General features: G+C 39.8%; 1 protein-coding gene across 4 annotated transcripts in view; it reads right to left on the bottom strand.

Moving 5' to 3' along the window:
- The window catches only part of GEMIN5 (gem nuclear organelle associated protein 5), a 42963-nt gene extending 23946 nt beyond the window's left edge, over window positions 1-19017 (bottom strand). For 2 of the 4 annotated variants that reach the window (XM_025867163.2, XM_025867164.2), the window contains exons 1-13: window positions 18777-19017; window positions 17823-17983; window positions 16962-17143; window positions 13833-13984; window positions 13502-13621; window positions 11994-12126; window positions 10927-11092; window positions 9586-9798; window positions 8466-8551; window positions 5728-5810; window positions 4481-4617; window positions 2538-2611; window positions 1679-1860 (exon numbers count right to left, since the gene is read on the bottom strand). In XM_025867163.2, the coding sequence (XP_025722948.1) occupies window positions 1679-1860; window positions 2538-2611; window positions 4481-4617; window positions 5728-5810; window positions 8466-8551; window positions 9586-9798; window positions 10927-11092; window positions 11994-12126; window positions 13502-13621; window positions 13833-13984; window positions 16962-17143; window positions 17823-17983; window positions 18777-18942 (1855 nt within the window). In that variant the 5' untranslated portion in view covers window positions 18943-19017. The remainder of the gene's footprint in view (window positions 1-1678; window positions 1861-2537; window positions 2612-4480; window positions 4618-5727; window positions 5811-8465; window positions 8552-9585; window positions 9799-10926; window positions 11093-11993; window positions 12127-13501; window positions 13622-13832; window positions 13985-16961; window positions 17144-17822; window positions 17984-18776) is intronic. The other 2 variants (XM_025867165.2, XM_025867166.2) reach the window with 1 other exon arrangement.
- Window positions 19018-19103: the final 86 nt, after the last annotated feature.

Here is a 19103-nt window from a genome sequence, read left to right as displayed (position 1 = left end):
GGGAAGATGTCATTTCTACAACAGCAACAACATAAAGACACAGTGGAGTTAAAACGTAGAGTCAGGATTTTGCTATATGCTTTCTAGATGACTTTCAGCAGGCAATATTTATTTATTGGTTAAGACTATGGGCATGTACGCAGTGCCTGACACATGGGTTTACTGCAAGAAGTGTTAGCTGTCATTCTTTCTAAAAACCACCAAATGAAAATAGTATCTTTTGCAAGGATGTTATCATCACTTTTATGGATATAATCTGAACTTAATCATGAGAAAATACCAGACCAACCCAGAATGAGGGGACATCTACTGCCCATAACAGGGCAGTATTCTTCAAAGATTTAAAAAACAAACAAACAAAGGCTTAGAGACTATTCCAGATATGAAGGACATTACTGGATCAACTGACAAAGCTAGAATATGGATGGTAGATTAAACTATTGTATATATATTGTTAAATTAACTGAAGTTCATAATGGAGTTGTGGATTGTAAGGGAATATCCTTCTTACAAGATACACAAATATTAAGGGACATGGGGGCATGATGCATGCAACACAAATGGTTTGGAAAAAACATGTACACAGGCAGGCTCGCACGTGCACACGTGCACACACACACAGAGAAACAACTGAATATGACAAAAGGCTAACAAATGAATGTGTGAAAGGGTGTATGAGAGTTCTCTGTATTATTCTTGCATCTTTCTTCTGAGTCTGAAATAAAGTAATATATATTTAAAAAAATTTTTTTTTAAAGATTTTATTTATTTATTGACATACAGAGAGAGACAGTGAGAGAGGGAACACAAGCAGGGGGAGTGGGAGAGGGAGAAGCAGGCTTCCCGCGGAGCAGGGAGCCCGATGCGACCTGAGCCAAAGGCAGATGCTTAACGACTGAGCCACCCAGGCGCCCCTGAAATAAAGTAATATTGATTCCGGCCATTTTTTGGTCTTTTTCTGTTATTCAGTAGATATGAAATAAAAAACTGAGATGTTAGTGTTAAAGTAGACAAAGATCTGCATTGCTCTGGAGAATTAAGTTAATGCCCTCTGCCGAGTGGATGCTTAATTTGGAATCCCACTAATAATAAGGACCAGGATAAGCTTTCTAACGTATCATGCTCATTAGTTACGCCCTGTCTACTATTTGTTGTTAGGAAAGTCTGTCTCTACTTTAACAGTTTTTCCATATGCTTTTAACGTGAGGGAACCACTGCTAGAATCAATTTTTTTTTGTTGTTACAGATAAGGATTCTTAGAAAACTATGGGAAATTCTAGAGAAAATAAAAACGTCAACTATTTTCACTATGGCTGACAGCCCATACTTGGCAGTACTCTCGAAACAGTGTAGTGTTAGATTATAATTTCTTCATATTAGGAAAAAACTAATCTCACTTCTTTCATATTTAAAAAAGGGGCTCATTTAACCACCATGCGGGGCTCCATCTCACCACCTCAAGTTCTGGCCTGAGCTGAAACCAAGAGTCTGATGTGTAACCGACTGAGCCACCCAGGCACCCGTCTTATTTTAATTAAGAAGAATATGTTACTTTTGAAAGCAGAAAAAACCAGTGAGAATAACATTTTAATACCAAGAAGCAAGTAAAAAGGTATACAACTTGGAATGCGAAGTAGCTGAACAGTTACCACCCTAGTGTGTAAGAAACCAAAGTTACCTATGACAGTCTTTAGGTGGTGCACATAAATGACCGCATTGTTGGACCCAGAGGCCATCAGATAGCTCAGCTCCGGCTGACTGCCATGCTCATGATGCCAGCTAATGGTATTCACAAGCTTGTGATGCTGCTGGATGGTGCATATCAGTTTCAGGCTGGGAACCTGAAATATTTCTATTGATCTGGAATAACAAATACACGAGAAGATAGATGATCAAATTACAATCGAATGCAAACAGGAACCTCCCTCATTCCATCATTCAACTAAAGGTGAAATGGAATAGGATAACTCTATCACTGCAAAGGTCACTCTCTTACAGAGAACCAGATACAAAAGGCTGTTCTTTCAACAAGTATATTTAGCTTTAAAAAAATCCCAACAATCTCCGTAAAGTTGTGTTTATCAGGCTCTTGTGATAAATGGTGCTATAGAAAAGCTAAAAGAAATATTAATGAACCAATGGCTAAATTAGGACTATGTTGCTATGATCAACATCAGAAAATGCACAGTGAGGTCTAAAAAGCATTTCTGCCCAGGCTTATTTTAAAAAAATGAAGAAAGATTTAGGCAATTCAGTACAGTAGTGCAGTAGATGAGCATTTTGTGAAGCATAAAACAGCCCAAACACTGAACAGGCAAACATTCCTTTAGACTGTAAATACCTAGCTTATTTTGCATTCTCAAAGATGCAGGGAGCTCCTGGATCATTCAAGGATATCAAGGGCAGATCAGGATATCATATTCAACAGGCTGCCCGAACTAACATTATAGATAGCATTAATCAGCTTTTGATAAATGTATGTGCAATTACAAAGTTTTCTGGTTTTGTTTTGTTTTTTTAAAGAAACAAACACATACCCGTCTTCATTGCCAAGAGCCATGATTTTGCCATCTGCTTTCCAGCTGATCTCTGTGTGTACAGGCAATTTGTACTAGAAAGCAAAACAAACCAATCTTGACTAAAAGCATTGTTCTTCTCTCTGCATATCTTACAAATCAACGATGACAGCATGAGAAAAAAAATCCCTAGAGTTTAAAATGTTCTAATTATGCAACTTGTAAATAACCTATAGAGTTACTACAAGAGTTACTAAAAGCAAGCATTCTAATTGTAATTTCCTTAATTGGGACAAAAGAGAGAGGCCAGTAAATACTAAATGTTTACAATGCCTAACCTTGTGAAATGAACTTCATTAAAATGATTTTGATCCCACAACAGAGAATGTAACATGTCCATTGGCTTGATAACATGGGGGTCGTCATGTCTCCTTAACAAAAGCTTTATATACACTACCCTGGTTCTCTTCCTGTCTATTTCTGTTTCTTTTCCTTCTGTTTTTTTTCTCCCAACTGTTGGTGTTTCCCCAAGTTTGTCCCTCTTGTCTTCCTGTCTCTTTAGACCATCCCATATATGCCCACAGCTTCTTCAGCTACCATTCATCTGAAAGAATTCAAATTTTTTTTCCTCTTTTTTAAGAGAGAGAGAATGAGTGAGTGCTCAAGCAGTTGGGGAAGGGCAGAGGGGAGGGCAAGAGAGAATCCCAAGCAGGCTCCACGCCCAGCACGGAGCCTGACGCAGAGCTCAATCTCATCACCCTGAGATCACGACCTGAGCCAAAATCAAGAGTCAGATGCTTAACCGATGGAGCCACCCAGCTGCCCCAGGAATTCCAAATTTCTAACTCCAGCCCAAACTCCTTGTATGAAGTTTTTTTTTTTTTTTTAAGTTTTTATTTTTAGTAATCTCTACACCCAACATGGGGCTCAAACCCACAACCCTGAGATCAAGAGTTGCCTGCTCTGGGGCGCCTGGGTGGCTCAGTTGGTTAAGCGTCTGCCTTCAGCTCAGGTCATGATCCTGGAGTCCTGGGATCGAACCCCTGCTCAGTAGGGAGTCCGCTTCTCCCTCTCCCTCTGCCCCTCCCCACCTGTGTTCTCTCTCTTTCACTCTCTCAAATAAAAAATAAAATCTTAAAAAAAAAAAGCAGTATGCTCCATTGACTGAGTCAGCCAGGTGCCCCTCCTTGTGTGAAGTTTTGATCCATATATTCAACTACCACAAAACTAAAAGCTCCTTAGGAATAGGAATTTTGTCTCTTTTATTCATTGTTGAATGTTAATGTTGAGATAATATTTAATGAAAGAATATAGTTGATGAAAATAATTCAACTTATGATTAAATGTTATTTTTGCTAGACATTAAAAAATAATGAGCACCAATAAAAATGCTCATTTGCAAGAATAAGGAATTCTCAACATTATGGTTTCACTTCAAAAGACAGTTCTGGCACAGTTTGATAAAATGGTAAGGCAAAAGTGATTAAGTGTAGGTATCTGGGTCAAGCATATAAGGGAACTATGTGTATTATTTTTGTGTAAATTCTGTAATTATTTCACTAAAAAACTAAAAATAAAATGGTTATTCTGTCTTGAGCAAAATACTTTGCAGCCATACTTGGCCACCATATTACTTTTTATCGAAGTCTCACTCTGGAGGAAGTGGGTGGCCTGAAAAGGATGCTTTATATCCAAGATCTGAAAATTTATCATAAATCACCATGATAATTGAGATAAAACTTGTGTGTGTATGTATGTGTGTGTTTGGTTAAGTTCCTTGCTTTACTCAGAGATAAAGATTTCTACATTATGTGTTATAAATCACAAATTCATTGAAGCTTTTAGGAACATCTAAGGAATCTGATTAGCATAATGGATATCTCTAATAATGGCATTTATGATGCAAGATGGGAAACCAAGAAGATATAGAGATTCAGAGAAGACTTTAGACCACAAGAACCCACTTTGATTGAATTGGTGTCCCTGATGAGTTTGTTGATATCATAGGCCTCTCCACCAAGCTTCCAGGGGTTATGCTGTAAGACAATCCCTTCCCCTCCACAGCTGTATAAAGTGAGGGAAGGTCTGTCTCCTTCTCCTCCTATAAGATAAGAAAAGAAAGTTTATCAGTTTTGCATTTCATCAGCTTAACTACTTGTGGCTATACTATGGGTTATTTTAAAAGAATTTTATTAATACATTGGAATAAAGTTACTGTTCTTTGCATATGAACACAGTTGTTGGGAGAAGTAAGAAGATATACTAATTCTACAGTAATATTTATAATGCAGCATATTTGCTTTAAACATTCTTCTGCCATTCAAATAGTATGGGTGCCAAAGCTGGGATCAAAAAACATGTTTGCAATGTTCATGAGAATTTACCTTTTCTTTCAGAAATGAGCACTCCACTCTGTGGGCATTTAAATATATGGAGCTGCAGGACTAACTATAAGGAGCTGTCCTCAAAGCAATGATTTGTTTAGTATTACAGCAATCCTCTTGTTGACTTTTAAGAAGCAAACAGTGGTTCTTGTGGGTTTCTGTAAGGACAAGTTTTATTTTCACCACTGCTAGAACTATGCCTGGCACAAATCAGGGATCCAAGGTTTGATTCAAGTTGTTGCATGAATGAAGGAATGACCTACAACTGCAATGCTGCTTGAGTTCTGATGATTTACATTATTTTCTCTATGTACTGCAATTACTTGGATATCACTTTAGGGATAATAAAGATAAGGCTGAGGAGCAAGAAGAGGTAAAGGGTCAGAGTACAGTGATGACAAAAAGAGATCATTTGAGGAATTCTAAGTTTGCTTTAACTGTAGGTGAAAACAGATGATCATTACTCCATTAATATAGTCAAATACCATTGTAATTCTGATAAAATTAAAAAGTGATAGCAAATTTTAGTGACAACACATCAGGCTGGGCACCAGAGGCCAGCATGAGGGAACTATATGCACAATGAAAAAATTCAGCTTGAAGAGACCAAATAATGCTTTAGAGTTTGGGGGTTCTTATTATGGGTGAATGGTTTCTAACTTATCACCTGCTATGACAGCCCTCATGGATCCTTAGGGGGACATAGCAGTCTGTATAAGCAGTCACTGTACTAGAATATTTATGACTTTCTAGCTTGAATATCTTACAATTCAACTGAAAGAAAGAGAATGCTCTCATGTTTGCTAGAGAATGGCTCAGGTACTTACCGAGTGAAATGGGGGGTAGTGGTGGCCCCCAGGCTAAAGTGTATACAGTCTTCTTATGATATGTGCTAGAAATCTGTGGAGGTCTGGGGGGAAAGAGGATGACAAACACAAATTTAAACAGAAGGCATAGTGGGAAACAGACCCATCTTTTTCTAAAAGGTTCCCATCTATGTTGTTGATATTTGAGCAAAACAATTTAACAGTATCCTTCTCCAAATAGCTGACTGTGGAGAAGCCAACACTTAAAGTACCATGTAATGATATCTGCCACCAAAATGATGAAGTCCCAAATGTACTTTACCCCCCAAAAAATGTTATCCCTCTCCCCTCCAAGTCTGGCCAGTTTGGGATTTTTCCTCTCTCCCCTCCCAGTTGCCCACTTCACTTAAATGTCATATATTCTAATGTTACTATAGTTACAAGCAGTGCAAAGGCTATCACAACTAGAGAAAAATAGAACAAGACAAAAAATGCAAACTGTTCAGCCCGGAACTAAGGTTATTGCAGAGCGTCTATTATCATCATACAGATGGACCCACCTCACTTTCAAGTAAAAGACCAGAAGTTCTTTTAGGTTTACCCTGTCAGTAACATCACATTCTTAAAGTAAGACTAGATTTTAGAGAAGTTTGAAGTTTTTGACTGAAGAAATCTTGCTCTTGAGGGTTATGTGGAAGGCTGTGGTGGTTAATGACATGTGAGGTGTCAGTAAAGGGCAGTATGGCTGTTACCTTTATCACAAACCGTGTTCTCTGTATGATGTGAGAAATCCTAGAGTCCAGAACCCACGGCCAAACTAGGGGTTGACTTATTTACTTCCATGTTTCTGGCACATGCATCATTATCATTCTGGACAATAAAACCCAATTTCTTTGGGCTCAAAGAGAGAGGATAAGTAGTTCTGGCTGAATACTGCCTAACAGCATGTCTACAGCAGCACCCTTACTCCTACTATACACCTTTCCTGGGCTCGTTTGGATATTCAGCTATTAATCAGATATTAATTTAATAGAATTAGTCAACAATTTTGTGATGACACAGTGCTATTCAAATTGAAATGTTTTTATTTTCTTCAGTGCCTCTTTGAAATAGTGTATTATTTTTTGAGAATTAAAAAATGGAGTTAACTAATTGCAGAACAAAAAATGCAGGTAACTAAATGCATATAGGTTTTACATATGTACTTAAAAACTGCATATAAAAAATATTAACTCTGCAGTGTAGTAAATAATTCTTACTTAGAAATGAATGATCTAGAATAGGGGTTGGCAAACTTATCCTGGAAAGGGCCAGCCAGTACGTATTTCAGGCTTTTTGAGCCATGAGGCCTCTGTCACATCTCCTCCCGCTGTGCTCTGGCACTATGAAGCAGCTTCTGATAAGGTGTAAACAAATGAGCGCCGCTGGGTTCCAATAAAGCCTTATCTGTGGACACTGACATCTGAATTTTATTTAATTTTCATGTCATGAAATAGTCTTTTGGTTTTTTTCCCCCCCAATAATTTAAAAAGGTAGAACCATTCTTAAGTAATGAGCCATGGCTCTCCAATCCCTGGTCTAGAACAGTGCTGTTCAATAAGCACTGGGCCTTGTGCACTCGAAATGTGGCTCATGAGAAACAAGGAACTTAACTTCTAATCCAATTTAATTTTAATTATTTTAACTATAAATAGCCACATGGGGCTACCAAAGTGAACAGCGCAGGTCTGGAATCTAATCAAGCATCTAGGATAGCTATGGGTTCAATAGATTCATAGAGCGAGCTGTATGTTGGAGCCACATATGCAACTTAAAGCTTTCTTGGAGCCACATTCAAATTCAAAGAAGCAAAAGAAATAAGTGAAATTCAATTTTCATAGTATATTTTATTTAGCTCAATATACAAAAGTATTATTTTTCAAAATATCAAAATAATTATTGAGGTATTTTACATTTTTGAGGTGGGGGGGAGACTGTCTTTGAAGTGTATTTACGCTTACAGCACATCCCAGTAGTCAGCTGTGGCTAAAGACTACTGGAATGGACAATGAAGCTCTAGATACAACTTCCAGCTTGTAGGGAATATGGGGAATACTGAAATGAGTCAGAAATCGCCACAAAGAAATCACCAGGTAAGTCCAAAATATGGAATATTCTCACCAAAAACTTATCTGGGATCTTCAAACTGAAAAGGCAATGTTATGGATAGAAGTGGGGGTGTTCTTCTAAAATAAGAGAGACGAAAGAGACATAACAAAATGCAATGTGTTGAACCCTATTTGAAATGAATTTGAAAAAAAAATAGCTAGGAAAAACACTTTTGGCTCAACTGAAGAAATCTGTATATGGACTGGATGTTAGATCTTATTATGGAATTACTGTTAATTTTAGGTGTGCAAAGATAAGGCAAGTACGGCGAAATGTTAACAACTGGTGAGTCTAGATGGAAGGCACAGAGCTGTTCTTTGTACTAGGCTTTCAATGTTCATGGATGCCTGAAAACTTCTGTAAGAAAAGATGAAGGAAAACAAAAGCAAATGGTTTATTTTAGTGGTAACCACAGGTCAGATAGGCTGAACCACTATGACCTGAAAAAATTTTTAAAAAAATAAAATTTCAAGTTGTAAGCCTCAGTCTCACAGCCAGGATCTTAAAGATGTTTCCCAGGCCAATTATGATGTACATCCAGGTTTAGGAATCAAAATGAACTCCATCAATGACATTATGGTCAGTGGGCCAAACAATCTTCTATTTCTTACTTGTTGGAGTAGGTGTCATACAATCCCACTTTCCCATCATCGGTCCCAAAAGCTAAGCAGCCTTCCTTGGTTGGGTGCCAAGACAACTACAAAACATGAGGAAAGGGGCATATTGTTAAGGGAACCATTAGGTTATCCTTTAAGCATTCAAACGGACAACTTTCTTGCTCTTGGTATCTTCTAATTTTAAATGTAACAAATTTTCATTATTTAAGAGAAACAAGCATTAAACAAAGTAAAAGTCACTGGTAATCCCACCATCCAAAACACCCCATTGCCAATTTTATCTTTCCAGATATTTTTTTGTGAATAAAGTTAAATATATACAGTGGAAAAAAACAAAAATAGGTTCAAACACTTAAATGATGTGCATGATACACTGCTGAGTGGGGATACAGAACAGTTTAGAAAATAGGATTCTATTAATAAAATTTGCAACTGTGGTTCTCTGCATTATAGAAGTGGGAGAATAAAGTGGAGGGTAGGAAAATTTTTTGCGTTCTACACTTCTGTACAGTTTGGTTTTCTTTTTTTCTCTTTATATTGTTATTATTTTACTATTTTTTAAAAGATTTATTTGAGAGAGAGAGAGAATCTCAAGCCGACTCCGCACTGAACACTGAGTCCCCGTGTGAGGCTCGATCTCACAACCCTGAGATCCCAACCTGAGCTAAAAAAACCAAGAGTCGGATGCTTAACCAACTATGCGCCACCCAGGCCGTCCCTGTTATTATTTTTTTATTGAAGTATAGTTGACGTACAATGTTATATTAGTTTCAGGTGTACAACATAGTGATTTGGCAATTCTGTATGGTTTTCCTTTTAACCAAACATTTACTGATTTTAGACTCAATAGATAAAAATAAAAAAACATATACATATTGTTGGGTAATCTGCATTTCATGTTTTCTAATTTTCATTTTTGATGAATCATCAACACCTTTCCACATCAAAGAAAGAACACATTATCATTTTTAATAGTTTGATACCATTCAATATGTGTTTATATTATAACGTAAATGAATCTTCTATGAATGCACATCCAGGTCATTTTTAATTTCTTATAAGAATTACTTATTTGGAAAAAGGTTCAGAGCAAGCTCAAGTAAATCATCCTTACCGCTGTAACCTTGGACTTGACACCCTGCCAAAAATTTTTCACATCATAGTTGTTCTTGATGGAGAGTGTATTCCATACGCGGATCATGCCATCCCCAACGCCTATGGCCAAACAGCCCATGTCCACAGGAGAGAAAGCCAGGCTATAGGCAAACCCACCGAGGGAAGGCAGGGTCCAGCAGCACTCAAGGGTGGTCATGTCCCAACATTTCACCTGAAAGATCAAGGGTTAGGGTCTAAAAATAAAAAAAGATCAGAGAAACTGCAAAGAGAATGAACATCTCAAATAGGATGGACTCAAAGAATGGGTAAGAATAACGTAATTTATTCCAGTAGGATTGGAAAAAGTGTCTCTTAGGGAAAAAAAAAGTAATAAATTATAGAGCTCAAAGGGATCTTAGAATACATTTATTTCCAGGGATGTCAAGTGAATTCAGGGTCACACAATGAATAAACCAGACCCAGGCCTCCCATTTCCCAGAGTCCACTGGCGTTTCTACTTTATTACAGCATTGGTAATCTTATTTGGCAAACCCTAACTAAGAATTAAGATGGCCTGAGGACACTGAAAAATGACAGGAGCTCTCTCAAAAAGCAAAATATCTTATATCCAGGGGAAGGAGAGTGCTACATATTTAATCTTCACTTGTTTAACAGAGGACCTTGGGAGAAAACAGTGTATCAAATAAGCCTAGCTTAACTGCAAAACAATAGTCATAGACTCTTAAATAAAGCCAATTCTCTCTTGGAGATTTCGCCAAGAGCAGATGTTTCTCTACCTAAACTACAGACAAAGATATTTTATTTTATTTTTTTATTTTTATTTTTATTTTTTTTTAAAGATTTTATTTATTTATTTGACAGAGAGAGACACAGCGAGAGAGGGAATACAAGCAGTGGGAGTGGGAGTGGGAGAGGGTTCAGAAGCAGGCTTCCTGCCGAGCAGGGAGCCCGATGCGGGGCTGGATCCCAGGACCTGGAATCATGACCTGAGCCGAAGGCAGACACTTAACGACTGAGCCACCCAGGTGCCCCCAGACAAGGATATTTTAAAGCCAAAGCATGATGACCTCACACATCCTTCCCTGGACACATCTACAATTCTTCAACGTATCTGCTTTAACAAAAAGGTATCTTGGTGGTTCCTCACCTTTCCCCAAACTCTCTGCTGTTGACATAGTTAGTGCTGACCAGTAACAGTAACTCTGAGCTTGCTCTGGGCTTGGCTCGGGGGTCAAAGGTGGGGCCTGAGAACTGATGGATGGTTTGAAAAGCCCTCTAATCCCATCCAAGTCATAAATCCCCGCTCTACAAAGCTGAATGCAAAATAAGCAGTTCTTACATCTCTATCCATTGATGTGGAGAGCAGCAGCTGTTTGTCATCCTCAGTTTGTAAAGGGCATAAATTAAATACAATTCTTGAATGATTCTGCCCTTCTGATGAAGCACTAAAGAGGGTATATTTCCGTCTCCAAGACTGAGTGAGATCCCACAGCAACAGCTCGCCTCTGTGAGGGAAAAACAAGCATGAGTTCTCTTTCACAAGCAATCTGAAACAAGCAGATTTGGGGACAGAGAGTAGGGGCCCTCCATTGCAAAATAATCTGCTAACTGTTCTCTTAAGGAGAAGAAACTGCATATTCTGAAATATGCACAAAATAGCTCAGAAAGAACACACACAAAAACAAGGAGTCACTGCCCCTGGGGAAGGGAATCTGGTTGCTTGAGAAGACAGAGTAAGTACTTCACGATGTTCCTGCATTCTTTTTGAATGACATGAATGTACTACACTACCTTTGGAATAGATTTTTCTAACAGCTTTAACTGTAAAATGCCACCATAATTTGCATAGCCCCAAAGCTTTACGACATACCCTCTCTCTCTCTTTCTTGGGACAGTGTCGGGGAGTAGGGCCATGATCAACATTTTGGGGTGGGGGAGGATTTTTATATGCTTTAACTGTCATTTCATTTAAAAGCAGGGCCCTTGTCTGCACTTAGAAGCCAGTACTCAATACATTTTGTTCAGTGAATGGCTATAATCGCCCTAAGAGACAGTAAATTCTGTAAGCTCCCTCTTTTACATATGAAGTAATTAAAGCTCAGAGTAAAGGGTCATGCTCATGAACACACAGAAGATAAGAGACTGATTCTGAAATGTAGTTCTGCCTGACTTTAGAGTCCACGCTCTGAACCACCAGGCTATACTTACTGGTTTTCTCAGTACTATCATTAGATAGCATAGGAATTTGTCTCATGGTTTTTCTATTACAAATGGCCCATGATGATATAAGCCTTAACCACATTGCTTTTTCCATCTTCTGTGTCTAGAAACAGAAGCCTAGGAATTCCTCAAGCTAGAGTGGAAAACAAAGTATGTCAGAGAGAGCATGACCAAAAAAAGACTTACCCAAAACAGCTGGATATCAGCTGTGTTGGTTGATCCTTGGGCCAATGGAGTGTCAACCAAAGGCGTTCTTTAACAGTTGGGTCTATACCCCCTCCTCTTCTCTTCAGAAAGGGTAATTTCAAAATCATCACCCCTGCAGATTAAAAGGAGGTCAGTGGGTGCTCAAGACAGTGCAACTACACACGTGAAGTCCCCAGCAGATCACAACACAGTTTGTGGTTTAAAAGTCTGTTTGTTTGGTTACTTAGAATTCAGACCTCATTTGCTCATGGAAACGTTATTATACAGAGTTTTAATACGAGTCTAACTAATTTAGGTGAAACAAGCTTTTATAGGCTGTTCTGGCAACCTAAGCATATTAAGAATATTGTCTGTCTGGGGAAAATGAGGTTTCAACTGAACTGTGAACCCAGGTAGTAACACAACTCCAGATTCTCCAAAGTTGGCAGGACAGGATTCCTTCTTCTAGTTGGCAAGAAAGCCAACAAAAGGGACAAATATGGCAGTCAACAAGAGAAGTCCCTCCAGCCCTGACATGCTACTCACCAGTGGTCCTTAATCCCTATTATGTATATGGAACTCACTGGTGGAGCCTCTAAAAATATGTATGCGAGGGCCCAACTCCTAGAGATTCTGATTCAGTAGATATAAGGTAGGGCCCAGGTACCTGCATTTTCCAAAAACTCTCCCGGTGATTTTGCTGCATGACTAGGACTGAAAACCATTGTACTAGACATCCATAAGCTTAGAGGTTACCCTTCTGGAAGGTATTCTTGGCCTAATGTTGTCCCCACTTGGGAGGATCAGCCACAGTATGTCCAAAAGCAGCCCACAATTATTTAAAAAAATTGTTTTCCAGAATAATACTATCAGTTTCCACTGACTAAGCTATAACTATGTGCCAGCACTGTGCTATTTGCTTCATATGCATTAATGCACTTGGATAAAGATGATAAAACTTTTATGGTTTTTAAATAAAGTGGAGAAAGAAGACTGCTATAAACAGAAAAGCTTGATTTTTACTATAAAGGCCATATGCACTCTGCCTGGAGTTCCTCTCAATTTGTAAATTGAAGGTGAAAGTTCTGTTCAAAGAGAGAAGCTCGGGAAAACTGAAGGACTGAGGGTCCCTGTAGTTTGGATAAACTGAGCTTTAACATTTAAACATGTGCTTCTACACTGGGTATATATTATTTATCCTGCATTTGTGCATTAAAACCTCTAGCTCTTTTCCATTTCTCTGATCCACGCCTTGCTGATTTTCAATATTCCTATCCTTGTAACAAACATCTTGCCTTCTTTGACAAACAGTGCCCCTTCTAAGAATGCATCAGAAACCCTCATCTCCAAAACCGAAATCAGACTTGGGGGAGCAACTTTCTGGATAGAAAAGAACTGCCTTCTGGCAGATGACACACTCTTAGGATAACAAGATACAATAAAAAGTTTCTACTTCTACCAATCCCTACAGCTTGTATCACAAAAGAAACATCAAACATCAATCTTACCTCGGCCTCTAGAGCAGCTCCAGATTCGAATGGTCTGATCTTTGCTTCCAGTGGCTAAGTAGCAGCCTTTTGTTACTGCAGTTTGTGCTATAACTTTACCGTTGGGAATTTCAAGTTCTTCTAGGGTAAAGATGGTCATTTTGTTTTTAATTTATATGATACATGAACTTGTCAAAGAAAAACTAGTTTGCAAGCTTTCTGAAACTTAGCTATTATGTTTATAGATCTGATCTGTAAAATCTAAAGTTTTAAATGTAATTCAAATAATACAGTTTTACCCACAGTGTTCTTTAGGTCTGAGGAGTACTCAACCCTCTTAAATCATCGCTACCTGAATTTTCCTCTTGATTGATGGATAAACAGTCTTCACCAAGCAGGGGACACCAGGCTATGGAATGGATTTCATCATCGTGGCCTCGAAGCCTGTGAACAACTTCTCCTTTTTTACTGATGTCAATTATAACCACTATGCCATCCTTGTAGCTAAAAAACAAGAGTTAGAAATATTGAAAAATGAAGACAGAACAGTAAACATTTTGGATTAGGAGTTATCACTGTGCACTTCCAAAAGGTAAGTGTATTTGGGATGAGGGAGAAGGGAAGAAAGCAAGAAATAATCTTGTTTTGTCCTTTTTCCAAAATGTTCATTTTCTGTTTCCTGGTGGTCCTGACACATTGGTCCCCCTGCCCCCCAATCAAACTCTTGGCACTAAGTAAAAATGTATACATTACCTGGCATAAAGCTCACAGAGTGTTCGAAAGGAACTTCTGGAAGAACGGTTATTTGTGGGGCCCAGGGCCCAGCAATCCCTCTGATTAGAGATGAATTTGTCCTAACATACTTACACCTCCCCCCCTTTTTTTTAAAGTGATCCTATTTTTCTAACTCTGAACAAAAGCTGCAGTACTGTAGCTTCTAGATCTGGGTATTCCAAGGCTATCATTTTTTTTTTTTAATTCAGAGGACACTGAGAAATTCAAATAGCTTTTTAAACAAAAAAGATGAAATACTTCATACACATAAAGAAGTCCACCAACCTGCTTAAGGTAAAAAAAACCCAATTACCGATATAGTTGAAGTCCTTTGTACATCCCACCCCAATCAAACCTCTCTCCCTCTCTTCCCCAGAGGTAAACTGCTATTCGTGAATTTTCTGTTCCATCATTCCTAGCCTTTCTTTGTCTACATTCCCAAAGATGATGGTAAATGATTCTGTATATATATGTATTTTTTGAAGATCTTATTTATTTGAGAGAGAGAGACTCAGCAAGAGACGGAACACAAGCAGAGTGACTCAGAGAGGGAGAAGCAGGGCTCAATCCCAGGACCCCAGGATCACGACCTGAGCCGAAGGCAGACGCTTAACCAACTGAGCCACCCAGGCGCCCGTTTCTGTATATTTTAAAACTTCATATAAATGGTGTCCTGCGGTCTGTTTTTCTGTAGCTTGTTATTTTCGCTTATTGTTAGTGAGTCATCCATGCTGATGCATGTAACTCTGGTTCCCGGTCAGTCACTTATACTATTGGATAGCGCTTCATTGTGTGAATATGGCACAAGTCTATTCAGTTTCTCTTTTGGAGGGCTTCCGTTTTGGGTTATTACAGACAAAACCAAACAAAAATGCCATTAATCATCTTATACACACTTAAGACAATTTCAGATTTGATGCATAGTAGTGAAACTGCCAGATATAAGATGTGTACATCTTCGCTCTCCAAAGTGGCTATACCTATTTACGTACTAGATAGTTCTATAGGGAAAAAACACCACTACAGTTCTATTTATTTTTCTTTTATTAAAAACATTTTCCCCCATTACAGCTTTATTAAAAAAAAATGAAATCATATATCAATCTTTGCAGACGTGGACTTCAAAAACCATCAATTTTTGCAACCTAATAGTCAAGTAATCAAGCTGTTCTGCAATTTTAATCAGCCCTTCAGGGAATGATCACCATTTTGAAGATCCTCTAAAAACAAACTGTTCTGATTCAATCCCGTGTCTGAATGTGCAGTTCCTTCTACCTGAAAGATTTCTTCTTTTCTTGTGAATTCTTGCTCGTCTTTCAGGGTCAGTTTGATTCAGCCTTCTCTGACCCCTGTCTACCAACCATTCTGTTCCCTCTCTAGTGCTCCCACTTCACCCAGCAGACCTCCGATCCACAGACTCCTTCAGTTTTCACTATTACACACCCACACCTGTCTTCCTATCCTTTCCCTCATGCCGCAGATTTCACCATCCATCATCCTAATCACTCCTTTAAAAACACCCTTAGCTCCTTTGTCCCATCTCTCTCAGAGAGGTATTTACTCCACAAAACCCCAAACTTTGTTGAATTCAACCATACCCTTTCTCAATCAGTTTGAATAGTTTACTTTGAATTCATGACTTTGGTTCATAGCTTGGCACTCAACAGGAACCACTGGACCTACGATGTCCCTCAGTAAGCTCGTTTTCCTATTCTCTCAGATGACTATTTTCACATCTTCCTGCATGCTCCCAGCCCCACTCTGAGCTTGACTCTACCTTTCTGATTTATGCCTCATGGAGAAAATCAGAAGCCATCAGAATGAAACACCCTCCTCTGCCAACCAGATCCACAAACCTACCTGTACCTGTTTCCATATTCCCACTTGTCCTTTCTAGTTGTGATCTGGATCCATCCCCTCTTGACTTCTCAATACCACTGCTGTATTTATCACCATTTATCTGTGCAACCGGTTCTTCCTCTTCCATCAGTATAAAAACATGCCCTTATTATCTTCCATTTAATATTCCCTTGACTCCCACATACCTCTCCTTTGGCTTCATGTCTATGCACATTTGTACAACAAACAAAAGCCTCCATGTGTATATTGACTACCGTGCCCCCAGTTTCTTGAATCCACTCCAGCCAGACTTTCTCCTCCAACGTTCTAGAGCTTATGTCAAATATTCAAACTAGAGTGAAAAGACATCTTTGGGAGAGAAGTAGATGGAGTGGTGAGGGAAAGGGGGGGTGCCTGCTCACACAGTTTATGTGAAACAACCTTGGTGATCGAGGTGCAGGCAGAGAGCCCAATGCCAGACTACTCTCCCAATCCAGACAGAGGGCTGAGAACCGTGACAGAGCTGAGTCCTCTGACACTCTGGGAGTAAATGTTATCTCGAAGAGCAAGTGTTGAGGGAGGGGAAGGGGGAAAGAGGGTATTTCCTACATTTGGAGGCTGACTGAAATCAGATGTGAAGAATGAGGAAAGTACACTATTGTAGAAACTAAAGAAATAAAAACAGAGAGAGAGAGAGATAGTAAGGACCTGGAAGTCACAGGAATAAATGTTACCAAGGGCTCAGGGACTGGTTAACACCTATAAATGGCTTCTTCTGAGGAATAAACGGGACAGAAGAAGATAAAGCAAATGCAAAATATGCTCATTAACAAAAATACATTACCGGTACAGATGATACAGTACTTACCCAATGGCTACTAAATCTTCATGATGAGGTGAGCAAGTAAGACAGAAAATTGTCCTGGGTTCTATAAAGAGGTGCTGGCTGTCATTTCTGTTAAGCCAGTAACAGAAAACTACTCCTTTTTCATCTCCAGATACTATTAAATCCTTTACTTGAGGAGACCAATGCAATGCTGATATTGTATGCTTTAAAACAAAACAAAAATACATTTGCTTCTCATTTGTCAGGGCTGAATTTTTAGTTTGTTTTTAACCTGTATAATACTAGGCACATCGATAGGTACTTAGTAAATACTGTTAGTGCCACCTGTATACCAAGGGTACATGAACCAAATGGTAGAAGAATTTAAGCTCCTAAGGATCAAAGAACCATTTAAAAACATTTCTTCAATAGCTTAATGCAAAGTTCTTACGAAGATCGAGTCTTTTCTACATTCTCTCAAGAGGCAGATTTATCAAGTAATCATCTAGGTTAGAAACAAGTTTCATTCACTCATTTACAGTTTATATCAGGAGTCTTTTTCATGTAAAGAACCAGATAATAGGTATTTTAGACTCTGTCAGTCGTAATATCTCTGGTACAACTACTCAACTCTGCCGTTGTAGTATGCAAGCAGCCAATACTTAAATGAATGACTGTGGCCATAGTGCAATAAAAACAATCTGCAAAACAGGCAGCATTGTAGTTTGCTGACCTCTGGTTTATATGTATCTTCTTCCAAAAACGTTTTGAGGCATCTTACAATATAGAGTTTCTCATCCAACTAAGAACATAATTATAAAAGTTAACTTGCACAGATGAGCTAGCAAAAGAACCCTTAGCAGATACATAATAACGGTCGGAGAAACCATTAAGCCATGGTACCTGATGGAGTGCATGTTCTGTCACAACTGTTCTTGTCTCTACATCCCAGATTTTCACAGTTCCATCATCAGAGCTGGTGGCACAGAGGTTGTATTGACCCGGGTAATGAGAAAAGGTGAAGCCAGAGACCCTTTCGGTGTGTCCCACCAATTCCCCTATGACTTCAAGGAAAACCAGACTTCAGGTTAGAGTGCTACCTAGATTCCTGGCAGAATCACACTGTTGTTAGATGAGTGGGACCTCACTTGTCCTGTGGTATAACAAAAGTATCCAGGCACTCATAATCAGAAATCCCAAGTGCTGGTTCTGGCTCTGCCACAAGACTTCAGCCCACTCATTTTATCTCCTTGAGCCTCACTCTTTTCAACCGTAAAATGCTGCTGATATCCCTTGATGTTCACAGTGCATAGGCTGAGGAGTGGCTCCAATGAAGAATGTAAAAGTGATTCTTATTTAGATATGGTCAGAGGTCATTTGTTAAAGAATAGGTAACTGGCTTGCCATATCCCAAGGCATAATCAAAACCTAGTTTGGAGCCTGAAAGCTTCTGGCTCAACTCATTCATCTTACAGAAACAAGTATGTATTTCCAGGATCTTGCTTAGGGCCTGGAGCTGTAGGCAGCCCCTAAACCCAGGAAGGTGCCCAGGGTGCCCGCCCGCGCTGCGTGGGGGAGGGTGGCCAAAGATGTTTTATAAATGCCTGGGTCTAGAAAGGGGTAACTTCAGTGAGCGAGCGGTCCTACGTGAGAGCGCCAGGAGGCGGGACCGCTAAGCCACAGCGTGGTGTAGCTCAATCTTGGAGACGCGGACGCAACAGCCTAGTGACTGTAAGCAGAGCCTTCCTGGGCCTCAGTTTCCCCATCTATAGAGAAAGGTAGCTAGAAACGCTCACTCGGCGCCTCCGGCGAACCCAAGAAGGGCAGGAAGGCGGGGGCCCGGACGTGGGGAGTTACCTCGAAATGGGGGCGTCCCAGGGATCGCGCCGGCGCTCGGGCCCACGCGGACAAGGAAGACGGAGGTCCGCGCTGCGAAGCCGAAAAGGCCCCCGGGCACAGCATCGCTGCATCGGGCGCAGTACCAGTTAGGAGAAGGCGGCAGCGTACGCGGCTCCTGTCCCATGATCACCAGCCAGCAGGGATGAACGAAGGAGCCACAGGGGCAGACCGTTCGCAGCCCCACGCCGTAGCTGGGAAGGGGGTGGGGTTGGCTCCGAGCCCCGCCTCGCCGGGCCCGCCGCTACGGCGCGCGCCGAGGCCCAGGCCACACCGAGAGCTCTGCTC

This window comes from Callorhinus ursinus, unplaced genomic scaffold (genome assembly GCF_003265705.2).
Source record: "Callorhinus ursinus isolate GAN/ISIS: 27379988/994484 unplaced genomic scaffold, GSC_fseal_2.0 scaffold3, whole genome shotgun sequence".
Classification (NCBI taxonomy): Eukaryota; Metazoa; Chordata; class Mammalia; order Carnivora; family Otariidae; genus Callorhinus; species Callorhinus ursinus.
This window is presented reverse-complemented; position numbering and strand designations above follow the sequence as displayed.